Raw genomic sequence first — 23,769 nt, forward strand, 5'->3', positions numbered from 1 at the left:
TTAATTTATTTTCAAAACGGTAATTATTTTTAAATGTATATCTATCAGAATGTTACTCTATGGACTGAATTGGACGTTTGACAATATTGAACAATTACCGAGACCCCTCTTAAGAGGAATTGAGATTAAAACGGTAAACAGTAAAGTTGACGCCGTTATTTTGTAATATAAATTATTATTTCAGTATTTATATATTTAAAATTTACGTGAAATTTTGTGTTCCGCGCTATTGTTGCGCGCGGATTTCACGAGTTAATTAGTAATTAATGTAACTGATTTTGGTTTTCGGCCAATCACGGCCCACCATTTGAAATTAAGTCTAGCTTGTTAACTGGCTTAATTTGAGATTGTTTGAGAGAATGTAATGGCCAGCTTAAGATAGCACAGCTTCGTGACGTCGGCAAATTTAAATCCTACGAAATAGCTGGAAAGCAGTAGGCATCCTGGACCAAGGATGGTAATTATGTATCTTTAGGGTGTATAGATACTTAAGTAGGCTTTATCTACAAAGATAAAGGTCCTAGGAGTGAAAATTACGTGAGTAATAGAATTGTAAAAATCTGTCACCACAATTCTATACGAATCGTCACATCGTGGCCTAAACGAATTATAAACATTGACATTTGAAGTTAACTAATATTGTCTACGAGGAATTGATCTTTTTGATACAAATTGTTTTATTTTTACACACATCTAACGTAACTCAGAGGTCTGACGAACGAGAGACTCTGAGCTCTACCGACCCAAATTGAACCTATCTAGCAGAAGTAAAAACAATTAAGAACCCTAATTCTATGAAATAAAACTGTGTAAAACATCGTCGAACCCGAATCAAAGACTTTTGCTTGATAATTAAATGTGCGCATCGTCACTCCTGACAGTTGGAAATATTAAGTAATGCGATGCCAAAGAACAGTTAGGGAATTTGAGCTTAATAAGTAAATAATAATAATAATAAGGGTAAATTTTGAAATATTTTTGTTTTAAATAAAGAAGTAAATTTTTAATTGTGAGTGTTGTTTTATGTTATTTATTATCCTAGATAACCAAGTGTATATTTGTGCCTATGTTCTTAAGTCAATACGTAACTGTGGCTTAGATAATTCCAACACATGCCAAACTGAGGGATACCCAAGCAGTATTGATTTACACAGTGAAAGTAAGCCCAACGTAATTGAATCTGACTCCATGGAAGTGAGGCCTAGATATACACCAAAACAATTAAGTGTACAAGAAGGGCCCGCACAGTACGTATTTATTTTTATTTAGGTAATTACTAACCAAATAATATGTCTTTAACTTTTAAAAATTATAGCACATTCTTTTTATAAGTTTTAAAGTGTTTTAAATTATTGTATTTTTTTTTTAATATTAGGAAATAATTACAAAAAAAATTTCAAATAATCCATTTATCATTGGGATTGGATATTTTAATTTTAAAATATGATCAAATTGAAAGTTTGAGCTAGTCTATTTCCAACAAAAAATTGGAAACAAAAAATTGGAAATAGATCAAATGTCATTTTTTGATCAATGCAAGAATTTGTTTTGAAATTAACATGGAGTTTTTATATTTTACTTTTCTGAATGTGTTTATTACATTATATATTAAAAACAAAGATGTTTTGTATCTCTTTTGTCTAATTTATTATGTCATTTTAATTTTTTATCATAAAATTAATAAATAACTTAATTTTTCGTCAGTTTTATAACTCTTTTACAAAATTAAATATTTTATTTAACTCTTGCTGTAGGAAATAATGCCATGATGGTTTTTTTTTGGTACTTTGGCGGTTAAATTTGTTATTTGTTTATCTTTGGTGGGGTATCTTCAATCGTCATTTTGACGCTCGTTGATTTTGACGAACACGTGTTCGCAAGAATATGTTGTACTGAGATGAAGTAATGCAAATTTTGGAGCGAATATTAATTAATTAGTTTGCGCGATGAAGAATTTTTCTCTTGGTTATCGGGAAGTAATTCCTGATCAAACCTTGCCGGAAAAATGGAAGGAGTTTACGTTGAATATGGGTAAACCAAACTTATAATTTATAAACATTAAATATTAACCATAAAGTATTTATAAATTATATAATGTGTATATTCTATTTATTTTAGAACATTTTAAAGTATAGATACATTATTTTATATTTTTTGTAGCTGACCTAACCTTACTTAACCAATTGTTCACACGATTTTACGTTTTTTTATAGTAGTTAACTAAATCTGATCAACAGTCCACTCTATTTTAATGTGTTTTTAATGTATCGCGACAATACTTAATTATTTCTCACACAAACGGTCTCCAAGGTATATGAAAGGTTATACAGACATCTTTCCCGACCGTTTTTATCCTGTATTATGTGCTACTGAAGTTGCAAGAGCGAGCGGTGAACTTAGGAACTGTTGGGCCTTGGAATGAACTGATATGAGTTTCAGGTTTCCCAAGTTGCTGCGATAAATCACAATAGCGGCGGCCACATCACTGTACGTGTAGCCTATAAGCGGACGTTTCTCTGAAACCGGTAGGAATTTGTAAACATTAGAAACGTAAAAGGTCAGGTTAGTTACATTATAAATACTGTAAAATATTCAAATATTTAAATTAATTCACATTATTTTTAATGTCTGCTTAGTTTGAAAGTATTTATAATGTAACTGACCTGACATAATCGACCATTTTAGTTCCTACTGTTCATCCTTTGTCCCGGTTTGTTTGGTCAGGTCAGTTACATAATAAATATTTTAAAACTAAACAGCCATTAAAATTAATTCACATTATTTTTAATGTCGGCTTAGTTTGAAAGTATTAATAATGTAACTGACCTGACCTAATTGACCATTTTATTAATTACGCATTCACAAACACACGGTAAAATAACAAAAATGCGACGGTCGAATGGTTGCACAGGTTTTGTTTGCAAAATTAAAATATTCAATATCTCCTAAAGTATTTGGAATTTCTTATCTCCGCCGGTTGATTTGAAAAGCGGAAGTGAAAGAGCATAGAATAAAAGTATTTTCGGATTTTTAGAATTTTTTTTTCGCTAATACCGCGACTACATATTTACCACGTAAAAAAACACTTTTCAAAACATTCAAGGACACGTCCCGCGAATGGCTAAAAACTTTCTTGGGAAATTCCTTTGACCGTCAGCTATGAAAGCTCGGCGAACACTCCTGTCGCGGTCCGCGTGCTAAGCTGCGTCTTCCTTGCAGGCGGGACGCAGTTCACCCTCCAGGAGACCAAGGTGCCGGACAGCTCCGGCGGCTACAGCTACAAGGATCCCTCCAACAGATTCACGAGGAACAGGTTCATATACTGGTGGGTGTTCCGAGAATCCTGTCCCGCCGGCTCTTGTCGTGAATGCCCTATTGGTAGAGATATGCAAAATTCGCGGTTTCATTCGGTGAAAGGCTAGAATTCAAAAACAGATACCTCTTAGATAATTTTGCCATTGGCTCACTGTTCATCTGGACGAATCTCCACCAGTTATAAACCCTCAAGCAAAGAAGGATCGAATCACATACATACCAGCTGAGACGACTTACAAGTCGGCAGCCAATGAACTTGCGTTATTTGCCCGAGTGTACAGGGCTATGTGCAGTCTTTACTGAAGGCCATCGAAACCGCGAATTTTGCAGGTCTCTACTTATTGGTAGGGACAAGATTACATGGTGGATTGCAATTGTAACCAATATAACACTACAAAGCATGTCGACACGACCGTGTAACACCGAGATTCAATTTTTGTTTTGTACCAGTTCCAGGTACACATCATGTATATGTCCCCCTTTGAACACTTATCCCAGTGTTTTTCTCCCATTCCTTTTCAATCGTAAGCACATCAGCGCTTCTGCCGCGTACACTGTCGACAGACAGGGCGAGCAACCGCCCAGGGTATTCGCACAGGCCCTGTTCATTTCATGCTCCCTGGTTTGTGAAGTTTCCTGTGAAAATAAATAATGACGTTAATGGGAAAAGGAAAAAAAATTAAATTGTTGTGAGCATGTTGTCAACAAAAGCTGATTCATTCATTTTCAATTTAAATTGAGTTTTCATGATTTTGCATTAAAAAAAAAAAAAAAAAATTCAGAGATTTTATTGCTTTGTATAATAATGCAATTTCAAATGGAATGTTTAAAAATTAACCAGAGTAAAATTTATCAAGAAAGAATATAAAAATTTCTCAAGATAAATTAGCAGAACCACCGTCTGGAATTAAATTCAAGGTTGGCTTTTGAAAAAAAAGGGGTTGTAGGTTGGTTTTTAAGCAGGGGTTCAAATCTGTAGGATACACAAGGGGCCCCGTGGAAATTTCCTTGAAAAGGGGGGCGGGGTGGAAGTTTTGTGTGTGGATTGTAACTCACACAAGTGATCTCTGGATACAATGCTTGTATGTTGCATACTGCCCATATTTCAACCTTTATGCCTACAATAAATGGAAAACTTTAAAATATATACAGAAATTTTTCCATGAAACATATTTTTTGATGTTAACTTTTATCGAACCCATTCCAAGTGTGCCGCCTCAAAGATGGGCTTCTTAATTCCAGGGGGGGCTCCGAGCTACCTGCCCCCCCCCCCCTTTTTTTTATACGCTCATGCTTTTTAAGAGTTTATTTTTTTCAAATTATCTAGGGGGGGGGGGGTACCCCACAGAAATAAATACCCCAGTTCCCCGCCTTAGTGTTTGGCCACCACTTTGTCTAGAAGTTTGATGTAATAATAAATAGTTTTAATACAACTTATTGGACATACGCCATTCTAATTTTTCTCTTTTCGACATGGGATAAAATTCATAAATGCTAACTCAAAAAATAAAATAAAAATAAAAACAAAAACCCACGGTAAACGAGCCTAAAATCAGCTGACGTCAAACAGATCGGCGGATGAACTGAAGCAGGTATTGTGGACAACAAGACTATGACAGCACGGATGAACACATTCAGACTTGAAAAATATCAGACAGCACAAGAATTCCGTGATACCTGTTAAGGTTTATCAATCTGTTTGACATCCTCTGATTTAGACTTGTTTTTTCTTTGGATTTGGTTTTTTTTTTATTTCTTGTATTACATCTATGAATTTTTCGCCTCGACGAAACAGTGCAGAACTGCAATGGCGTACGTCCAAAAAATTGTAATTAAATCAAAATTTACCGGTGGCGTGAATCATTTGGAGAATAATCAGTAAGTTGACCGTTGCAATGTTGAAGTGTGTTGTGCCTACGAGTTGAGGTTTCAGATATCGACAAAATATGTACTGAGGGGCCGTTCAAGTATTACGTAAGCAGATTTATTACAATCATTTATCATAAACCCCCCCCCCCCCCCCCACCACCCTTGTCAACAAAAGTAAGCAAAGCTCTTACCCCCCCTTCCCATTCTTACGTAAACATTGTTATATGCATTTATCTTTTAATGTATTCTTTATTTTTTTAATTGATTTATGAGCAGCAGCTATGATTCTAGAAATAAGAAAAAATAGTGCACAGCGGGCGGCGATTCCCCTACTCGTTTCTAAGCGAGTGCCTAAACGGTATACATATATTGTGCAAATACCAAAAAAAAAATGTGTTTCGTTTTCAAACGTAGAAAATGTGTGGGTTTGCCACATGTGTAAAAAAAAAGTGAATAAACTACTGCTGACGTAATCACCAATTAGACACCCGCCCCCTGGCCCCAAATGTCATCGGTAGAGCCACGGAATTTTCGCGCATCCATTCAGCCGCAAGCCAGAATGCAAACCCCCACACTGTCGCGCCGCGTTCGCGATCGGCACGCAGTTGTCTGGGCACGACGCCCCTCTAAAACCGTTTAGCCAACCAACGACGCCCGGCCAGGAGAGAAGTGAGCGAATCAGATATGGTGCCGAATAACAAGGACAAAAATGTTCTCCATGAGAAATCAACCAAATGGGGAAAAAGCAAACATGGGTCGAGCGTGCCTGTGACTTTGAATTCCGTCCTTAGGCCAGGGGAATCTGCGAAATATCCGGGACTCTATAGTCATCGGTAGTAAGCGAAGCGAAGACCCGACCCCCCTGGCCCGCCCTGTAGTGCTTGAACGGCACCTGGTCGACGGGGGGCCGGGGAAAGCGGAGGAGGAGGATGGTTCACGGACGCCGCGCGGTGGACATCTGTCTGCGCAGGCGCATCCAGCGCAACGAGCTGGAGCTGGAGGAGCACAGCCTGGAGGTGAACCTGCGCGGGAACCGCGTGCGCTACCGCTTCCAGAACACGCTTCTGCTGGAGGGGCTGAGCGTGCATGAGTCGGGGCGAAGCGTGGTGGTGCTGCTGGCCACCGCCTCGAGCGTGCACCGCCTGCGCTTCCCGCACCCGCGCGCGCTGCACCGCCAGGTGACCCCCCCCCCCCCCCCCCCCCCCCCCTGCGGCGCTTGCCTTCGAACCACGTACCTACTGGAGTGATCAGTACACGATACTTACCTACCTATCCATATGATAGGGCTGGGCGATTCCACAGATTTCATTTCGATTTGATTCCTTAATTCTAGAACAAATGCATAAGGTACAAAAGTGTAAAAAAGTTAATAACAATGTAGGCAAACATGGATCATTGGATCATTAGCATATTTTTCTTGCCTAGGAAATGCAGTTTGCAATGTCTGCTGGACAATTTTTATGTTTGGGTACAGATGAAGATGGAAGTACCACAGATTTCATTTGAGATTGCAATTTTAAAAATTCTGAATATACGTTTGTGTGTTTTGCGAGATGTTTCGCCATGCTGGTTGTGCTCCTGTGAACTTGTTTTAAGTTTGTTGCCGCATGTTTTGCACTTTGAATGGGTTTCGGACACTTTTTCGTAAAATTTCCAAACTGCACTTCGAGGTTTAAATACACCTTTCACGTTTTCACTCATTTCTACAATCAGAACAAAGATTGTTTTCACGCTAGAAACTCAACACGGTATTGTACGTGTTAAAAGAAAAAAAAAACAATGTGTCATTTCTCATTGCTACAGAACTATCACACTTGCATTTTCCATTAATGTCGCCGTCGATATGCTTGATACTGCAGTCGAGGAATATATGTAAAGACAAAGAACACAATTACCACATATGTAGCTATCAAACTTACGTCCTTAAAATACATAAACAAAATACACGGTACCGGATCCCCGAAACAAAAAAAAAGTGGTTATCACAGATACAGTGCAATGACTACTGTTGTAGGCACAGCTTTGATGTCGGACGTTTTTTTATGTCCAAGCCACGGTACTAAAGTCTGCCACCATTAGCGCTTAAGTTGCAGGCACTCAATTCCGAAGCCATTTTGTGGGAAGTGTTGCATGCACGTTGGTATATTATCTATGAAGCTAAAGTACTTAGAGCTTATTTATTTACTGCTTTCGGTGATCGAGGTTATAATCACATCCCAGAAATGAAAACATATTTTACGATTGGTTCGAGGACTTTCCATTGCATAATTAATGTGTATGTCGGCCTTTTGTAGTAAAGAGAATTTTTCCTATTTTGAACAAAATGAGTGTTGTTATTTACAGGATGTGAGGTAAAAATTGCATTATGTATCATGATTGTTTGGCAGTACCGAAGTTCGTAGTACATAGGAAAAACGTCGCTAAATGGAATATTCGTTGAAGTTTTACATACATAGTTATATTCCGCACCTTAATGTGCAAAATAAACTGCATGTTGGGAAATTGTCACCATGCAAATGACCTAGCCAAAATTAGAATTTTTCGAATCTTAATTTAAACGAAAGATACGATTTAAATTATTTATGGAATCAAATCGAAACCGTAATTTTCGATTAATCGCCCAGCCCTGCCATATGATTAAAAACCTATTTTTCTTGTGAATATTTGTGACGCAAAATCGTGTTTATAAACTTTTTCGCGTGCGTTTTCGACTGACGTAATGTTCTTGTATGTATAATTTATTTGACTTTAAATTATATTATCATTTTATAAATTTTTAATTTTAATAAATTAGAATAAACATTCAATGTATTTATTGATCTTCATTATTAATTAAAAATTATCTAAATTATATTAATATTCATATAGGTGTATTGATTTAAATTATAAGTACGTGCAACCACCTAACTCATTGCAAGAAAAGCATGTATTTTAATTTATAAACGGAACATAACCTATCTTTTTTTTTTGACTGGTATTTTAGGCTTGTTTTTGTTTGTTTGTTTGTTTGTTTGTTTGTTCACGACCCGTTGGTTGCCTATTGAAACGTGAATTTACTAATGGAGGCTGGAAAATTTTAATATTTAATACATAATTATATAAAATAAGATAATTTAATAATAGGTGACTGTGAAATATATTGATTCACAAAATATGAATTAAAAAAAAAAAATTATTTAAAGTGTGCAAAATTGCGAGACCATGTACATGTTCACAATTCACGAAGTGATGATCGGGGGGAACTTGTTAAAAGTCCTTGGACGCGCTTTGTAACGTTGATCCGTCGTTGGGTTCCAGTACGAGTCGTTGGACCGCGCGGACATCAATGTGCAGTCCGTGTTCGCCGACGCCTCGTTCGCCGCCGCTAGCGACACGTCCACGTTCTACGTCATCAACAACGCTCTGGCGAGTGAGTGGTCGGGGTGCAAATGCTTTCGGGCCAGGGGTTGGGGGTAAAAGGGGGCGATGGTCGCGCCGGTTGCGAGCTGGCGGTGTGTCTGCCCGCAGGCGCGAACATCCCGCACACGTCGACGTCCTACCTGACGGAGGATGGCACGGCTCTGTTCGCGCTGGCGTACAAGACGGGGCTGGTGCACCTGGTGAGGATGTCGGAGTCGGGCGAGACCAGCGTGCAGGAGATCCGGGAGTCGCGCGGGTTCCTGTCCGGCCTGGCCGACGCCTTCACGTGAGTGCGTCCCGCGCGCCGCGACCTCGCCTGCCGAGCGGACCGTTCAAAGCGAAACTTGTTTTGCCGAGGGGGGCTACAATTTCGGAGCGTTACCTGTCACTAGAGTCCCGGAAATTTCGCTGATTCCTCTGGCCTCAGGATAGAATTCAAAGTTGTAGGTGTGCTCGACCCATGTTTACTTTCCCATTGGTTGATTTCTCAGCAAGAACATTTTTATCTTTGTTATTTGGCACTACCCGATTCGCTTACTTCTCTCCTAGCTGGACATCGTTGGCTCACGGTCGCAGAGGGGGCGTGTCCCGATAACTGTGGTCCAATCACGGACACAGTGCGACAGTGTGGAGGTTTGCATTCTAGCTTGCGACTAAATGAATCCGCGAAATTTCCGTGGCTCTACCTATCACTAATAATAGTTAGGGACAACATTTTACGGTTTTATTTTTTTTAAGGTCAATTATGTTTTTAAAGCTGGTGATATCAGTGTATTTTTATTTTTATACGTCCTCATTATTCATAAAAAAAATAGCTTATTATTCAGGAGATATGATTCTAAAGTAATTCTTAGTACTTTTGACACCAAAATATTAACATTTTAACCGACTCATAATGTTTTTATACAATGAAATCAATAGTGATAAAGCATTTCTATAACAAAACTACTCCGAAAAATAATTTTTTGTTTTGTTTGAAAAATGTGCTGTCATGTAAATGTAAAAAAAATGTGTTGCTGAAATGTGACGCTAGATCAAACAATTTAATATCAATTCAAGGGGCCTGCGTTTGATTCTCGGCCGGCAAGGCGATCTTCCTAGACTAGGTACACCAAACCATGTTTGAAGTGATACTGAACCATGGTTGAAGAGCGATCAAAGGTCGACGTGAACCGATGCATGGTCGACGTGGGAACGATTCATGGCCAATGTGGGGACCGATGCAAGGTCGATGTGGTGACCGTTGCATGGTCGACGTGGTGACCAATGCATGGTCGGTGTGACCGATGCGTGGACGATGTGGTGACCGATGCATGGTCGACGTGGTGACTGATGCATGGTCGGTGTGGTGACCGGTGCATGGTCGGTGTGTTGACCGGTGCATGGTCGGTGTGACCGATGCGTGGTCGACGTGGTGATCGATACATGGTCGACGTGGTGACCGATGCGTGGTCGACGTGGTGACTGATGCATGGTCGGTGTGGTGACCGGTGCATGGTCGGTGTGTTGACCGGTGCATGGTTGGTGTGGTGACCTATGCATGGTCAACATGGGTACAGATGCATGGTCGGCGTGGGACTGATGCGTGATCGACTTGGTGACCTATGCATGGTCAGTGAGGTGACTGATACATGGTCAGTGAGGTGACTGATGCATGGTCGACTTGGTGACCTATGCATGGTCGACTTGGTGACCGATGCATAGTCAACTTGGTGACCTATGCATTTTCGATTTGGGACCGATGCATGGTCGGTGTGGTGACCGATGCATGGCCGACGTGGTGACCTATGCATGGTCGGCATGGGACCGATGCATGGTCGACGTGGTGACCTATGCGTGGTCGGCATGGGACCGATGTGTGGTCGGTGTGGGACCGATGCGTGGTCGACGTGGTGACAGATGCATGGTCGACGTGGGACCGATGCATGGTCGCTGCGTGGTTGCAGGGGCGGCAAGACGGAGGACGTGGTCCCTGTGAGCATGGTGCTGCACGGCCTGGCCGGGGAGGTGTACCTCTTCTCCCTGTGCTGCGGCGGCAGCCTGCGCATCATCCCGTGCTACAACCGCGCCAGGAGCAACGTCGTCTTCAACGTCAACAGCCACGGCAACGAGTGCCACAAGTGCGTCGACATCCGAGGAGGTGGGTTCAGGGTTCAGGTCCGGCCGGGGCCTGCGAGTCTACGAACACACGGAAAGTAAAGGAAAACTAGACGACTGGTCATGAAAGTAACTGTGCTGGAAGTTTAATTTCCAGCAGCTAACTTGAATTTGTTATAACGTGTGAAAACATCTTTAAAAGAATGGTTACACAGCAGACAGCTACGCATTTCTGTTAATTAAATAAGTAAACAGTAATATCTGAAAAATATTACATTAAAAATATAAAATAATTTTTTTTTTTATATGGGAAAACTACCTACACAAAATGCTTGGAAGCTAACAGTAGGTCCAAAAACAATCATGCAATGTTTATGTGAGAATTGTTCCCCCCCAATTTTTTAAAGCTCTAATATAACGGTGCGACGATTATGCGATAAAACACTGTGATTTTCATTCCACGATATTACACATTATTTATCTTTAAAGTGCAGCATGCCACAGTCAAAATGGCATTACTTTGGTGAAGTTAGTATCAAGCTGGGATGGGCCAGTCAATTCTTCAAACACATGAAATCCTTATTCTAAGGATTTGATATTGGAGGTAAAAGAGTAGGAAGGAAAATAAAGTTATTTAAAAAAATTGGACACTGATACCTATCCTTTTACAATTCCCCAGATTGTTGTACTTCTAACATGTATTTAAATAAATAAAATTGCAATATCAATTGATTCCGGAAACTTAGTTCAAGAAAAACACTCGAAGGGTTAAATATTCCAACGTAATAGTTGAAATTGTTTTAATTTCTTGTACGTTATATTGTTTGAGACCTGGATTTGGATTCGAGAAGTGTATTCAAAATACTCTTTGGGATTCAAATTCCGAGATTTGGATTCACCGGTGTTGAGAAAAAAAATTTTCATGTATTAATTTGTGTTGAATAACACGTTACTTTTAAGATTAAAAGAGTATTTATAAAGAAAAAAAATATTATCACAGAACTCTCCCCCTTTGGCTGGAGATGAAGTTGGGAAATCTTGTGTGCGCTGGGGGGTTTTAGTCTTGATCGCTCCCTGCGCGGTGTTGCAGCGAATCTTGTCTGCACCGGAGGGTTTCAGTCGTTGATCGCTCCCTGCGCGGTGTTGCAGCGAGGAGGCACGTGCTGCGCAAGTCTGTGGACCCGGACGACGGGAGCCTGTGCCTCGCTGCGTTCCTGCACGGCCGCACCACCTCGGAGTTCTGCGTGCTGGCGCCGGCGCCGTGCGCTGACGGCACCGTGGGCGTGGAGCTGGTGGGCCGCAGGTTCCACGACCCCAAGGTGACCAGCTCCCCGACAGTTGCCCGTTAATGCTTCAACTGTTCATTGTTTTCTTCATTTTGTTTGTATCCTAATAATACGCGAGACAAGTGACGTCAGCGAACCTGGCGGTGTGGAGTGTATCTACGTTTTCAAGTGCGTTAAAACCAGTTTACAGTAGTGGTGTTAGCACGAGTGTTACAGTACACAGATTTTATCAGGAAAAAATTATTTACAATAATTTTGTCCGTACCTTATAACTCTTTCTGCAACCCGTGCCACGTCATGCCCATGTTATTCCTGTTTTTTGAGTATATTATGTTTCTGTTTTTTTTTTTTGGTCACTGCAAATGTTTCGTAGAACCGTCTGAAGTGTGACGGGAGACCTGCGCGCGACAGAAAGAGAAACTTCTTGCTTATTATATTATCGGGTGTAGGAAACGTTGTTCTCTTTGGTTGAAGGTCGCAGATCAAAAAAAAAAAAATAATAATATGCCAGTATGCGAGCGGTAAAATTATGCTATTGCGCAAGCGTGCAAGTCTGAAAGTATGTTGCGTTATTTCTTCCTCTCCTCTGCCGTCCGCTCCTCTACGGGTCCCCCCACCACGTACCTGACTGTTCCCCTCTTGCGATCGGAACACATTTTATGTAAAAATTTGCACACTTCTGTTAGCATCTGTAACTTTTCGAGATTATTTTTCCAAGCAAATGTTTCTCAAATAAAAGTTGCTCGCTTTGATATTCTGTGCCCCCCATTAATTTGTGCCCGAAAATCCCTAGACAGGTTTTATGTAAAAATTACACACTTCTGTTAGCGTCTGTAACTTTTCGAGATTATGTTTCCAAGCAAATGTTTCTCTCAATTAAAAGTTGCTTGCTTCGATATTCCGTGCCACCCATTTAATTTGTGCCCGACAGTCCTATAAAACACTTTTCACGTAAAAACTTTTTTATGAAGTTCGATAGTTGCGGCCCCCTCGACTCGGGTGAGAGCACAGGAGGTTGTCCGTGTCGTGTCTGTGACCATGTGTCGTGTGCGTGGCAGGACCACATCCTGGTGGACGTGTGCGCGACGCGGCGCCGGCTCTGGGCGCTGTGGCACACCATGGACGAGGCGCCCGTGCTGCTGACGAGCAGGCTGGGCGCGGACGCCTGCCCCGAGTGGGAGCCCGTGCTCTTGGAGCCAGCGCCCGACCGAGAGCCGCCCGGCGCGGACCCGAGGGAGCACCCCCGGCGCGCCTTCGCCGCGTACATCTTCCAGCCGGGCCTCTTCCCGCTGGCCATCATCGCCCGTGCCCTCAACGTGAGTCGGCCATCCCGAATGTTCCCCATTCTCTCAATGAAAAGAGTTGTTCGAAAGAATACACAGATTCAGGTGAAGCGCCAGTTTAACCCTTTCCTGCCTAGAAATGTAAAAAAAAAAAAATTGAATTTTGTAATTTTTTATTTCATTTTTATATTTAAGTAGGCATAAAAAGGAGTCCATAATTTTTTTTTTCCAAATTTTTTTATTTATATCTAATATATATATTTTTTAATTATGGGGACTTTTAAGTCCTGACAGGCATTTATCATATGTCCAGCTCAACGAACAAAAAAAAAAAGGGCGCTCCAGACTGGTGCAGCGCTGCCGTGTTAGTGCTGCAACCTCTCGGCTGTCGATCGAACTTCTTCGACAACTGGCAGAGCGGAGCTGTACAGGGACCCAGAGGTCCCGACAGGCAGCATGTGGTTTCAAACATGCACACACTATTTCTATGGGGCTTCAAACATTGTGGGACTCACAAGTACCGCCAGGCAGGAGAGGGTTAATATTAACACATCAACATAATCGTAATTTGTAAGCGACTTGTCGGTACAGCTCACTGAAACATATTAGGGGGTAATTTTTTTTACTGTCGGCAAATTTTGCTAAATTTAATATTCATTTTTGGGTGTGAAATTTATTGGGTGGTATTCTACAGTACATAGCAGTATATTTATTATTCGAGGGCATCATACCAGAAGGGCGTATCAACACTTTATGCAATATGTTGATACGCCCTTCTGGTATGATGGCCTCGTATGTATACTTGTATCCAGTATATAAACATACTCCTCGTCAAAAGTTCACGAACGAAGAAGATTTTCGTAGTTGTTGCTCCCCTGTGTTGACTTTAATCTCTTGCGGGACTCCGCAGTTTGCCAGAAATCGCCACGGCGAGATAAGCAAAGTCAACTTCTAGGTGCCAGCGAATAGTTACATCTACCAGAATAAAAAAAGGTACATGGTAAACCCCAGTTATAACGTTTCCCTGATTATAGCAAATATTTTTTTTATTATGCCCCAACATTGTTCTCCGTTAAAGTTGCTCGTATTGACGTTCCCTGCCTCCCATTAAATTTGTGCCCGACAGACAATCCCCGAAAACATTTTATGTAAAAATTTGCACACTTCTGTTGGCGTTTGTAACTTTTCGGAATTATGTTTCCGAGCAAATGTTTCTCGATTAAAATGTTGCTCGTTTTGATATCCCCTGCCACCCATTATATTTATGCCCTACAACCTGCAAACTCTTTGTACCTGAAAAATGACCCTGTAATGTAATAAAGGTTGTGTGGAGATTGTTGGAAGGTCGTCGACTTAGTTCTCGAGGTATTTGCATAGAACCAATTTAATTTATGCCCTACAACCCGCACCACACTTTGTACTTGAAAAAATGACCCTGTAATGTAATAAAGATTGTAAGGGAATTATTGAAATATGTCCTGGAATTGGTTCTCAAGGTATTTGTATGGAACCAATTTAATTTATGCCCTTCAACCCGCAAATTCTTTGTACTTAAAACATGACCCTGTAGTGTAATAAAGATTGTGTGGAGATTGTTGGAAGGTCGTCGACTTGGTTCTAGAGGTATTTGTATAGAACCAATTTAATTTATGCCCTACAACCCGCAAACACTTTGTACTTGAAAAATGACCCTGTAGTGTAATAAAGATTGTAAGGGAATTATTGAAATATGTCCTGGAATTGGTTCTCGAGGTATTTGTATGGAACCAATTTAATTTATGCCCTTCAACCCGCAAATTCTTTGTACTTAAAACATGACCCTGTAGTGTAATAAAGATTGTGTGGAGATTGTTGGAAGGTCGTCGACTTGGTTCTAGAGGTATTTGTATAGAATCAATTTAATTTATGCCCTACAACCCGCAAACTCTTTGTACTTAAAAAAATGACTCTGTAATGTCATAAAGATTGTGTGGAGATTGTTGGAAGGTCGTCGACTTGGTTCCGGAGGTGTTTGTGTGGAACTGGTGGCGATCGCGGGACGCGACACGAGGGAACTATGCGGCAGGTGTACCTGAAGTCTCCGGTGCGCGGCGGGGACGCGGCGGCGGCCGGCGGCGGGCGGGAGCTGGAGGCGCGCGTGTGCCGCGCCATGGAGGAGGCGGCCCGGGAGCGCGCGGCCGGCCGGGACCTGGCGGAGGACGAGCGGCTGGGCCTGGCGCGCGCCTGCTGGGCGCAGCTCTGCAGCTCGTGCGTCAGCTTCCACCGCAAGGCGACGCGCGCCCTGGGGCTGGTGCCGGCCGCACCCGCCGACGCCGTGCTCATCGTCAAGCAGGCGCAGTTCTCCCTCGTGCGGTGCGTCTTTCCCTTTCCTTCATCTCTCTGTCTTTCTTCCTCTCTCGGCCTCTTACTCACTTTCTTTTTTATTTTCTTTACGCCATATTTGTACCTCTTCTACTCTCACTATTTTTCCTTCTCTTAAATTACATACAAATAATGACAGTAAAGTAATTTTTAGGGGTGTGCGGGATCCCGACGCTTCGGCAAAATAGGCTTCCCGAAATGCCGGGCAAGAATTTTATTACTCCCGAATTTTTCGGGAAATTGTTTAAATATTTACAAATGTTTTACTAATCATGTGAAAATGTTTTCTATCAATTCAAACTGTTTTTACAGCAATATTTTTTATGGATTCGTACATTTTTGAACAGTTTCCGTACTATTTAAACGCAAAATATCTTTTAAACGTATGCCGATCGTAGCGACAGCTGTGGTGTGCAGTGAATTATGATAATCGTTTACACATATCTAATTGGAATATAAAAAACGTACATGGAGTACCTTAAATATTGTATGCGTTCATAAATATATTTCTTCAAGGGTACAAATTTGCAAGATACGTGAATAGTTAGTTATACAACGTTATTGCCGTCACCATCGAATACTTAACCTAAAACCACTGTGTGTCCTTAGACACAAACAAAACACATGCGCAATCCACCCTTTTCGCCAAAGATATAAGAAATACTAGACTTGCGTTACATAAAGAAGCGTAACCGTTCTCATTACTTGATAGCAGTGGCGATGTAGAGAACTGTATTGGCACTTTGAAAAATATGAAATCACGTAGTTTTACACCACTGCTCACGAGTATCTAAACATCTATGATTTTGCTTTGGGAGAAAAAAAATAGTTGTTTACTGTTTAGTTTGGCGGGCTTTGTCGGCTGATGTTACGTTATTAAGGCTTGTGCAAAGTATCTGTTCCTATTTTCGATGCCGTTGTATATTAAAACAAACTAGCAGCCTACAAATAATAGAGGTCGCAACCGATCAGCTTGTTACTTGTAAACCTAAAAGTGTTTGGAAGTATTTTGAACGTCTGACAGACAGTAAATCCCTGGTAAAGTGTGTCTCGTGTGAAAAATTTTTGAGATGCGAGCATGGTAACACGTCTGGATTACTAAGACATCTCAATTAACATCCCTCTATAAAAAAAGAATTAGAGGATGCTAAAAAATATGAAGTCGCCGCTGAAAAAAGGGCAAGTGAAGCAGACAAAAGAAATAGCAGCAAAAAACAACTAACTTTGCAAGAAACGTTTAAATGGCCATCTTCTCAAATTAGAATTAAAAATTATCTTTTTTTTTTTTAAATATCCCATCCCGTTTCCTGCGGGAATAATTTATTTTTCCTGAAAATTTCCCGCAGTACAAAAACCTATTCCCGCACACCCCTAATTTTTTTTTAAAAATAATATTAACTTTTTTTTTACGGTAATAGTTTGTTTCATCTTTTAAAAAAAATTTTTTTTTTTTTAGGTAATGTTTATAAAAATTTTTTCAATAAATTGTAATGGATTTGAGAGTAATACTACTGAAAAGGGGTGTAATTTTTTTTGTTGTAATTTTTTATTTCCAACCTCTTGCACTGTGTATTGACTTCAGTCTCGTTTGTCAGCAGGTACTAGTCTCTAGCATGTCCCTAGCAAGTAGCACCTCGTGGTGCAGACGCGTGAGGGATCGTGAGAGAGAGAGAGAGAGACAGAGGGTCGTGTCCGCGCGCAGGCCCATGGACGCGCTGGAGCACCTGATGCTGGCGCGGCTGGAGCGCTGCTCGCCGGAGCACTTCGCGTCGCGGCCCGTGCTGGGGGACAGCCCCCCGGCGACGTGCGCGGCCCTGGTGCGGCTCATGGGCGCCGTGCAGGAGCTGGCGGCGGCCGCGCCCGAGGCGCTGGCCTCCGTGCTGCGCGGGCTGGACGAGCTGCGCCCGCCCGCCAGCGTTGCCGAGGAGGCGCTGGCCGGCGGCGTCCTGGGGGGGGTGAGTGTCTGTCACGCACTGCGAATTGCAACACAGCGTGGCACGTCAACACACACCACGTAACGGCATGAAGCACCGAAATGCAACAATTATCATATGTGATCAAAACTCAGCTCTGATTGCAAAAATCTAATCTTTTAAATATATTAAATTCAACGATTGTAATTTATTTAGCATGGTTTTGGTACGAACATGTGTGTGCTGAATAGATAAGAAATAATACACTATAAGTTAATACACTATAAAGCACCAAAATGCAATAAAAATAATGAAATTAACCATCATATTTTATCGAAACTCGACTCGGATTTAAAAAAAATGAATCTTTGTAATATTTTAAATTCAATAAATGTAATTTATTTATCATGGAGTTAATACTAAATGTATGTCTTAAATGGATAAGAAAATTTTTATTTTTTTTTACTTTCTGTGATTAGTAACTTATTCGTTATTAGTATTTTACATAACATTGGTACATTTTTCAAATGGACATTTATTTGTGTTGTTCTCGGTAGTTTTGACATGGATATTACAAATTTATTATATCGTAAAAAGTGATACTTACTTCAAGAAGTAAGTATCATTGAATAAGAAAGTGTCACATTTGCCGAAAATGGTGCTATCTTTATTGATAAACGCGGTTCAGAAAAAAAAAAACTTAAACACCGAAACATCTTCTGTTTTAAAAGTTGAAATTGGCATTAAATTGAAATCATAAAAATTCTTGTCTGTACATGTATTTTATCAAATAAAGAGTAGTACAACTTTGCCGAGAACGGTAGTTCACAATTCGATGTGATTTTGCAGGTGTTTCAAAATTTTGATTTAGTATTTGCTTTGTTTAAAAAAAATAACTAGTGCTTGCACGGGCCTACATTCTTCGAAGTTGTATTTTTAACTTGTGTTCGCTTCCGCCGGTGGTCGAATTTCAAATTCAAAAGTTTTTATTAACACATAGGTAGTGTATATTGGGAGCTACTGGCACAGGCATCAGGCGGTGGAGCCAGGAGCAGAGCCACATCTCTGATTGTGACGTCACGACGGCCATCTTGGATGAGCGTAACGGGACATGGCGTAACGAGACAAGTAGATCACGGTGGTCATTTTTGATCCGCCATCTTCAAATCGAGCGCCCCACTCATTTTGATGACATTTTCGTCTCTGTCGCCATATTTATTTTTTCTGTTCCGCTGGTGAGGAAGGCAGCTGGAGCGGTGCTTGTCGCGTGTGGCAGATCCCGCAGTCCGTGCTGCGCGGCCTGGAGACGCTGGCGGCGAGCACGGACGTGGCGGCGGCCGTGCGCGCGCTGGTGGGCGCGCTGGCCTGCGACCTGGGGGAGCCGCGCGGAGACGACGACGGCGGCGCGGGAGACGGCTCCCCGCGCGGCGACGTCCCGAAGCTGTTTGGCAGCCAGCTGGGCGCTAGCACCGTCGCCCAGTCGCTGCGCCAGGTGGTGGAGGCCAGGTGCGCTCTTGTCGCGAGCGCTCTTCAGACAGTCGGGATGTTAGGGCGCTAATGAATAAAGTTAATTCAATCATCAAAAAATTAATATAAATAATAAAAAGAATGACAAAAAATGACAATGAAAGCTATAAATAGAGACCGGGTAAAATTTCGCGGATTAATTTCGCGATATGCTAGAATCCAAACAACTGTATCTTTTATATCGCTTCTGTGATTGGATTACAGCTTATCTGAAGGACTTTTTTTTAAACCAATGGAAAACCTTCGACCAAAAAAGGTATCGAATCGCAAGCGTCCCAGTTGACGGGTGTCACGAGTCAGTAGCCAATGAGCAGGTGGCATTTGCCTGAGTGTGTAGAGGGTTGTGGAGTCTATCCTAGAGGTCGTCGAAAGCGCGAATTTTTCCTGTCTACTTATAAAATATGTCTTTTTTTTTAACACACAGCGTATATTTGGTGTGTCCTTTAATAGCATACAAAAATAGGGTACATTCTGTTTAAAAATATGTCAATGGTAACTTCTGCGACGTCCGGCTACACTGGCGACGTCATGACGTCGTATTGCTCGTCTCTGCCTCCTTCTACTGGTTTACGTTCTTCGAGGCTAATTAATGCTCACTCTTCCCAGAGGCACGGACCATATTTTTTTTTCTTCATCTTATTGACATTCCTAACCATCGACAACCTTCCCCCCTCTCTTCTACCTGTGCGTGTGACGAAAGCCGGAACACACACGCACAGTAGTGTAGTCCATTCCCAGTGAAAATGACCATTTTCAAGGCCCGCGTGACAGCCGTTAACCTTTAACGAACTCTGTGTAATTTCGGCTTACTTTTAAAACCTCGTAAGTCCAGATTTTCCCAGTTTCACATTCCGGATGTGTTTGGTGTATTTTTTTTTTTATTTTTTCATAATTGCATATGCTGATAAAACCTCGTAAGTCAACTCTTTTTAGTCTCTTTTTCTATTCACAAATTATAAAACCTCGTATCTTTGTCAGTCGAAACCGTGCTCCAAAAGCTCATAAGTTCTCCTGCAAAATCGACTCTGGAATGGAGTTGCGAGGTGGTTTTAGAAGTAAGCTGACGATAAGTTGTTATGACATCAGACAGCACCTTCCCCTCAGGCGAGAGTGTGTGTAAAGGCAGGATAACTTGTGAGAACCTCGTGATGATGGGCGACTGCAAATTCGACCGAAAACGTCGGTTGAGTCATATCGCCAATGGACTGCGGCTACGACCCGGAAGCCAAGCTACTACAGACAGAAGCTGTTCCATCTTTCCGCTATCTCTCTCATCTGAACATTTGACGAATGATAAAACGCTTCAGTTAGTTCAGTTTGCTCATATAATTGTATAGTATTTCCAGTATTCCAATGATTATAATAGGTAAGTGTAATTTTTGAGTTAGTACAGTTTGTCGTTTGAGTTAAACTTTATGTTATTGAGCTTCTCGTGTGCCGCGCAGGCTGGCCGTGTGCTGCGCGGCGCTGCTGTGCCAGAAGCTGCTCCTGTCCAACACGAGGATCGGCCTGGCGCTGGACTCCGGCGCGGCCGCGTCGCTGGCCGGCACGTACGAGCGCACCTGCGGGCTGGCGCAGCTGTACCACGTGCTGGCGTGGGCGTGCCGGCAGACCGCCGCGCCGCCCGCGCCGGAGGGCACGGTGTCGCTGGCCGGGCAGCTGGCGTCGTCCCCGCGCCGCCTCACCCTGGCCGAGCTGTGCTTCCAGGTGGTGATGTCGCTAGGGACCAACTGCGATCAAACTGAAGCAGCACCGAAGAGCGTGTCTAACACTGAAATGCAACTAAAATCAATCTACAGTAAAACTCGTTTAAGAAGTTCCCGTTCAATAAGTTTTCCCGCTTATTAAGTTTACAAAATTATTTCCTTGATCACTTCTATATATCCCTATGTTATTTTTTTCCCAATTCAAAAAGTTTGCATTCATAGATGCTTCCCGCATAGAACGTTCAGCATTTCAAGAAAAAAAAAAATTGTAATACTGTTTATATTTAAACTTTTGAAATATATTTATCATTGATTTTCAAAAATTTTGTTATTTTCCAAACAGTTACAAAATAATTTGAACTGCAAAAACCTGCGAAACTATTGCCATAGGCCACACACTGTTATTACTGTATTTTTTTGCCCAACCGTCTGCTTACATTTGTATACACTGAGAAGCTGTTCCATCTTTCCGCTATCTCTCTTATCTGAACATTTGACGAATGATGAACGCTTCAGTTAGTTCAGTTTACTCGTATAATTGTATAGTATTTCCAGTATACCATGATAATAATAGATAAGTGTAATTTTTGAGTTAATACAGTGTGTCATTTGAGTAAAACTGTATTTTATGTAGCAGAAGTTCCCTTTTAAGAAGTTTTCCCTGTTAAGAAGTTTTTAGCACCCAGTCCCTTGAAAAACGTCTTAACAGAGTTTTACTGTACATTTATAACACAAAATTAACTGTAATCACAAAAATCTAATATTTTACTGCAGTATCTAGCAGGAAATTTCTACTAAAAAATATTTGAAAAATTATTACTTTTTTTTTAATCCTGCAACTGTTATTAATTACTCAGTTTTACATTATGAATATACTAAATAAACAGAAATGATAAAAAATAACTATAACATTAAAATCTTTATTTTTAAAAACAAAATTAGTCTGAAAATAAAACCATATATAATTTTTGCCCATACCAATTGCAGATACGTTTCTACGTTTATTTGATAGATAACCATCTCCAGATTCTGTATTTTTAAGACTTCAATGAAGGATGTTGAACAATTAAATACCTTTATTTATTGTTAATATTAGTGATAGAAATTGTTTTTACAAATATACAAGGGTATTTATCTAAGTGAGGTTAAATTTTTAGCATGATAAATTAATTATTACTTAATAAATTCTTAAAATTATTAAATTAGAGTAAGCACTGCATATTTATTGATTCTCATTTTTAATTAAAATGTATTACAATTATTGTACTAAATTGATATTGAATACATGAGTATTTATTAAGTTTTTTTCAATTTTGTTGAATTTATACTTAATTACTGTATTTTTGTTGCCAAACCAGATATATATTTTTTTTAAATTTTATCTCTGTAAATTATTTGTGTGAAAAATTAAGGTTAGTTTTTTTTTATCACACAAAGTGAGCATAACTTGTAACGCACGTATGCAAGTACAGGTGCCTATGTTTATAATTATTGCATCAGGGTTTTGAAAGGGTCGCACCACAACGCCGAAAAATGTCATTGCAGGACTGCCACAAAGGTTAGGTTAGGTTAGACTAGGTTAGGATAGGCTAGGTTAAGTTAGGTTAGATTATATTATACTAGGTTGGGTAAGGTTAGGTTTGATTGTGGTATTACGGCATTACGGTACATTTAAGAAATGCACACAAATTCATTCAGTTGTTATTTCGGCGTTGTGGAACACAGCAGTTGTCTAGCTGTCGGCGTTGTGGTCAATTTTGACTTTCGGCGTTCTGGTATTTCTGCGTTGTCAATTTTGACATTCAGCGTTATGGTATTTCTGCGTTGTGGTAACGACCCGTTGAAAGGACGCACGAGGCTGGGAGGGTGACACGGCTGTGTGCGTGGCTGCCCGCAGGCGTCGCCGGCGGCCGGCTTCGCGGAGGCCCTGGAGCGGCTGGGGTCTCCCGGGGACTCCTCGCTGCACATGTGGCAGTGCTCCATGCTGAGCTACGTGACCACCCTCGGTGCGACCCCAATCCTCCGTAGTCCGTAGTCGCTCACCCCGGCGTCTGGCCCTGATACGCACGGGCTTGGGTTTGAAAAGTATCATTTTAAAAAAAATTAAAAAAAAATAACTGGACATATTATTTGGTATTTCAAAATTTCACAGGCTGTCCACACTCTCAGAGGTCGGGAAAAAATATTTACAGAATTTGAAATTTGGTCGTGGAAAGTCAGGAGGAGGTTGTTAGTAGGTGTGCACATGTATGGTGTTTTATTTTCGTGTTGAGTAGAGCATTCAGAGCATTGACATTTTTTTCCTTTATAAAATGTATACTTTAATGATCAACGTAAGAGTATCAAGAAAAGATTAATTTTTTTGGAGCCATAAATGCAGCTTGATATTTATAGAGATATTTAAATTTTTTCCTGCATAATTTTTTGTACTGTAATGATCAATGTAAGAATCAATATCAAGAAAAAAAAAAAATTTTTTGAGCCATAACTGCAGCTTAATATTTAGAGATATAAAAATTTTTTCCTGCATAAATTTTATACTGTAATAATCAATGTAAGAATCAAAGTCAAGAAAAAAAAATTTTTTTTTTTGAACCATAAATGCAGCTTAATATTTACAGATATTGAAATCTTTTTCTTTATAAATTGTATACTGTAATGATCAACGTAAGAGTATCAAGGAAAAATAATTTTTTTCCAGCCATGAATGCAGGTTAGTGTTTGGAGATGGTGAAGGTATAGTGTGAGGCTGGAGACGAGCGCCGGTGTGCAGGGTGTCCACAGTTAGTACAGTAAGTCCTCGGTTTACGTCGGGGTTACGTTCCTGAAAACCGCGACGTAAATAGAAACGACGCAAAATGAGCCATGTTTCATGCCACCGGCCGACCACGGCCCAAGGTCGGCCGGAAGCGCTGGCATACAGACGTGACAACGGGCAATTTTATCAGCAAATGACAACCGACAGCGTGGGAAACAAGTCCAACTAGTACTTCTCAGCTTTATAGAATGGTTA

The 23,769-nt window shown here is 40.9% G+C and overlaps 1 protein-coding gene across 1 annotated transcript in view; it reads left to right on the plus strand.

The window, feature by feature from the left end:
• Positions 1–1,814: 1,814 nt before the first annotated feature.
• Positions 1,815–23,769, plus strand: part of LOC134541076 (nuclear pore complex protein Nup160 homolog) — a 38,156-nt gene continuing 16,201 nt past the window's right edge. The window contains exons 1-13 of the mRNA XM_063384220.1: positions 1,815–2,031; positions 3,220–3,325; positions 6,155–6,362; positions 8,482–8,593; positions 8,692–8,869; positions 10,530–10,723; positions 11,830–11,999; positions 13,025–13,282; positions 15,315–15,601; positions 17,313–17,565; positions 18,800–19,029; positions 20,496–20,757; positions 22,654–22,762. Coding sequence (XP_063240290.1) covers positions 1,947–2,031; positions 3,220–3,325; positions 6,155–6,362; positions 8,482–8,593; positions 8,692–8,869; positions 10,530–10,723; positions 11,830–11,999; positions 13,025–13,282; positions 15,315–15,601; positions 17,313–17,565; positions 18,800–19,029; positions 20,496–20,757; positions 22,654–22,762 — 2,452 coding nt within the window. The 5' untranslated portion in view covers positions 1,815–1,946. The remainder of the gene's footprint in view (positions 2,032–3,219; positions 3,326–6,154; positions 6,363–8,481; positions 8,594–8,691; positions 8,870–10,529; positions 10,724–11,829; positions 12,000–13,024; positions 13,283–15,314; positions 15,602–17,312; positions 17,566–18,799; positions 19,030–20,495; positions 20,758–22,653; positions 22,763–23,769) is intronic.

The sequence above is a fragment of the Bacillus rossius genome, chromosome 18 (genome assembly GCF_032445375.1).
Source record: "Bacillus rossius redtenbacheri isolate Brsri chromosome 18, Brsri_v3, whole genome shotgun sequence".
In the NCBI taxonomy this organism is placed as follows: Eukaryota; Metazoa; Arthropoda; class Insecta; order Phasmatodea; family Bacillidae; genus Bacillus; species Bacillus rossius.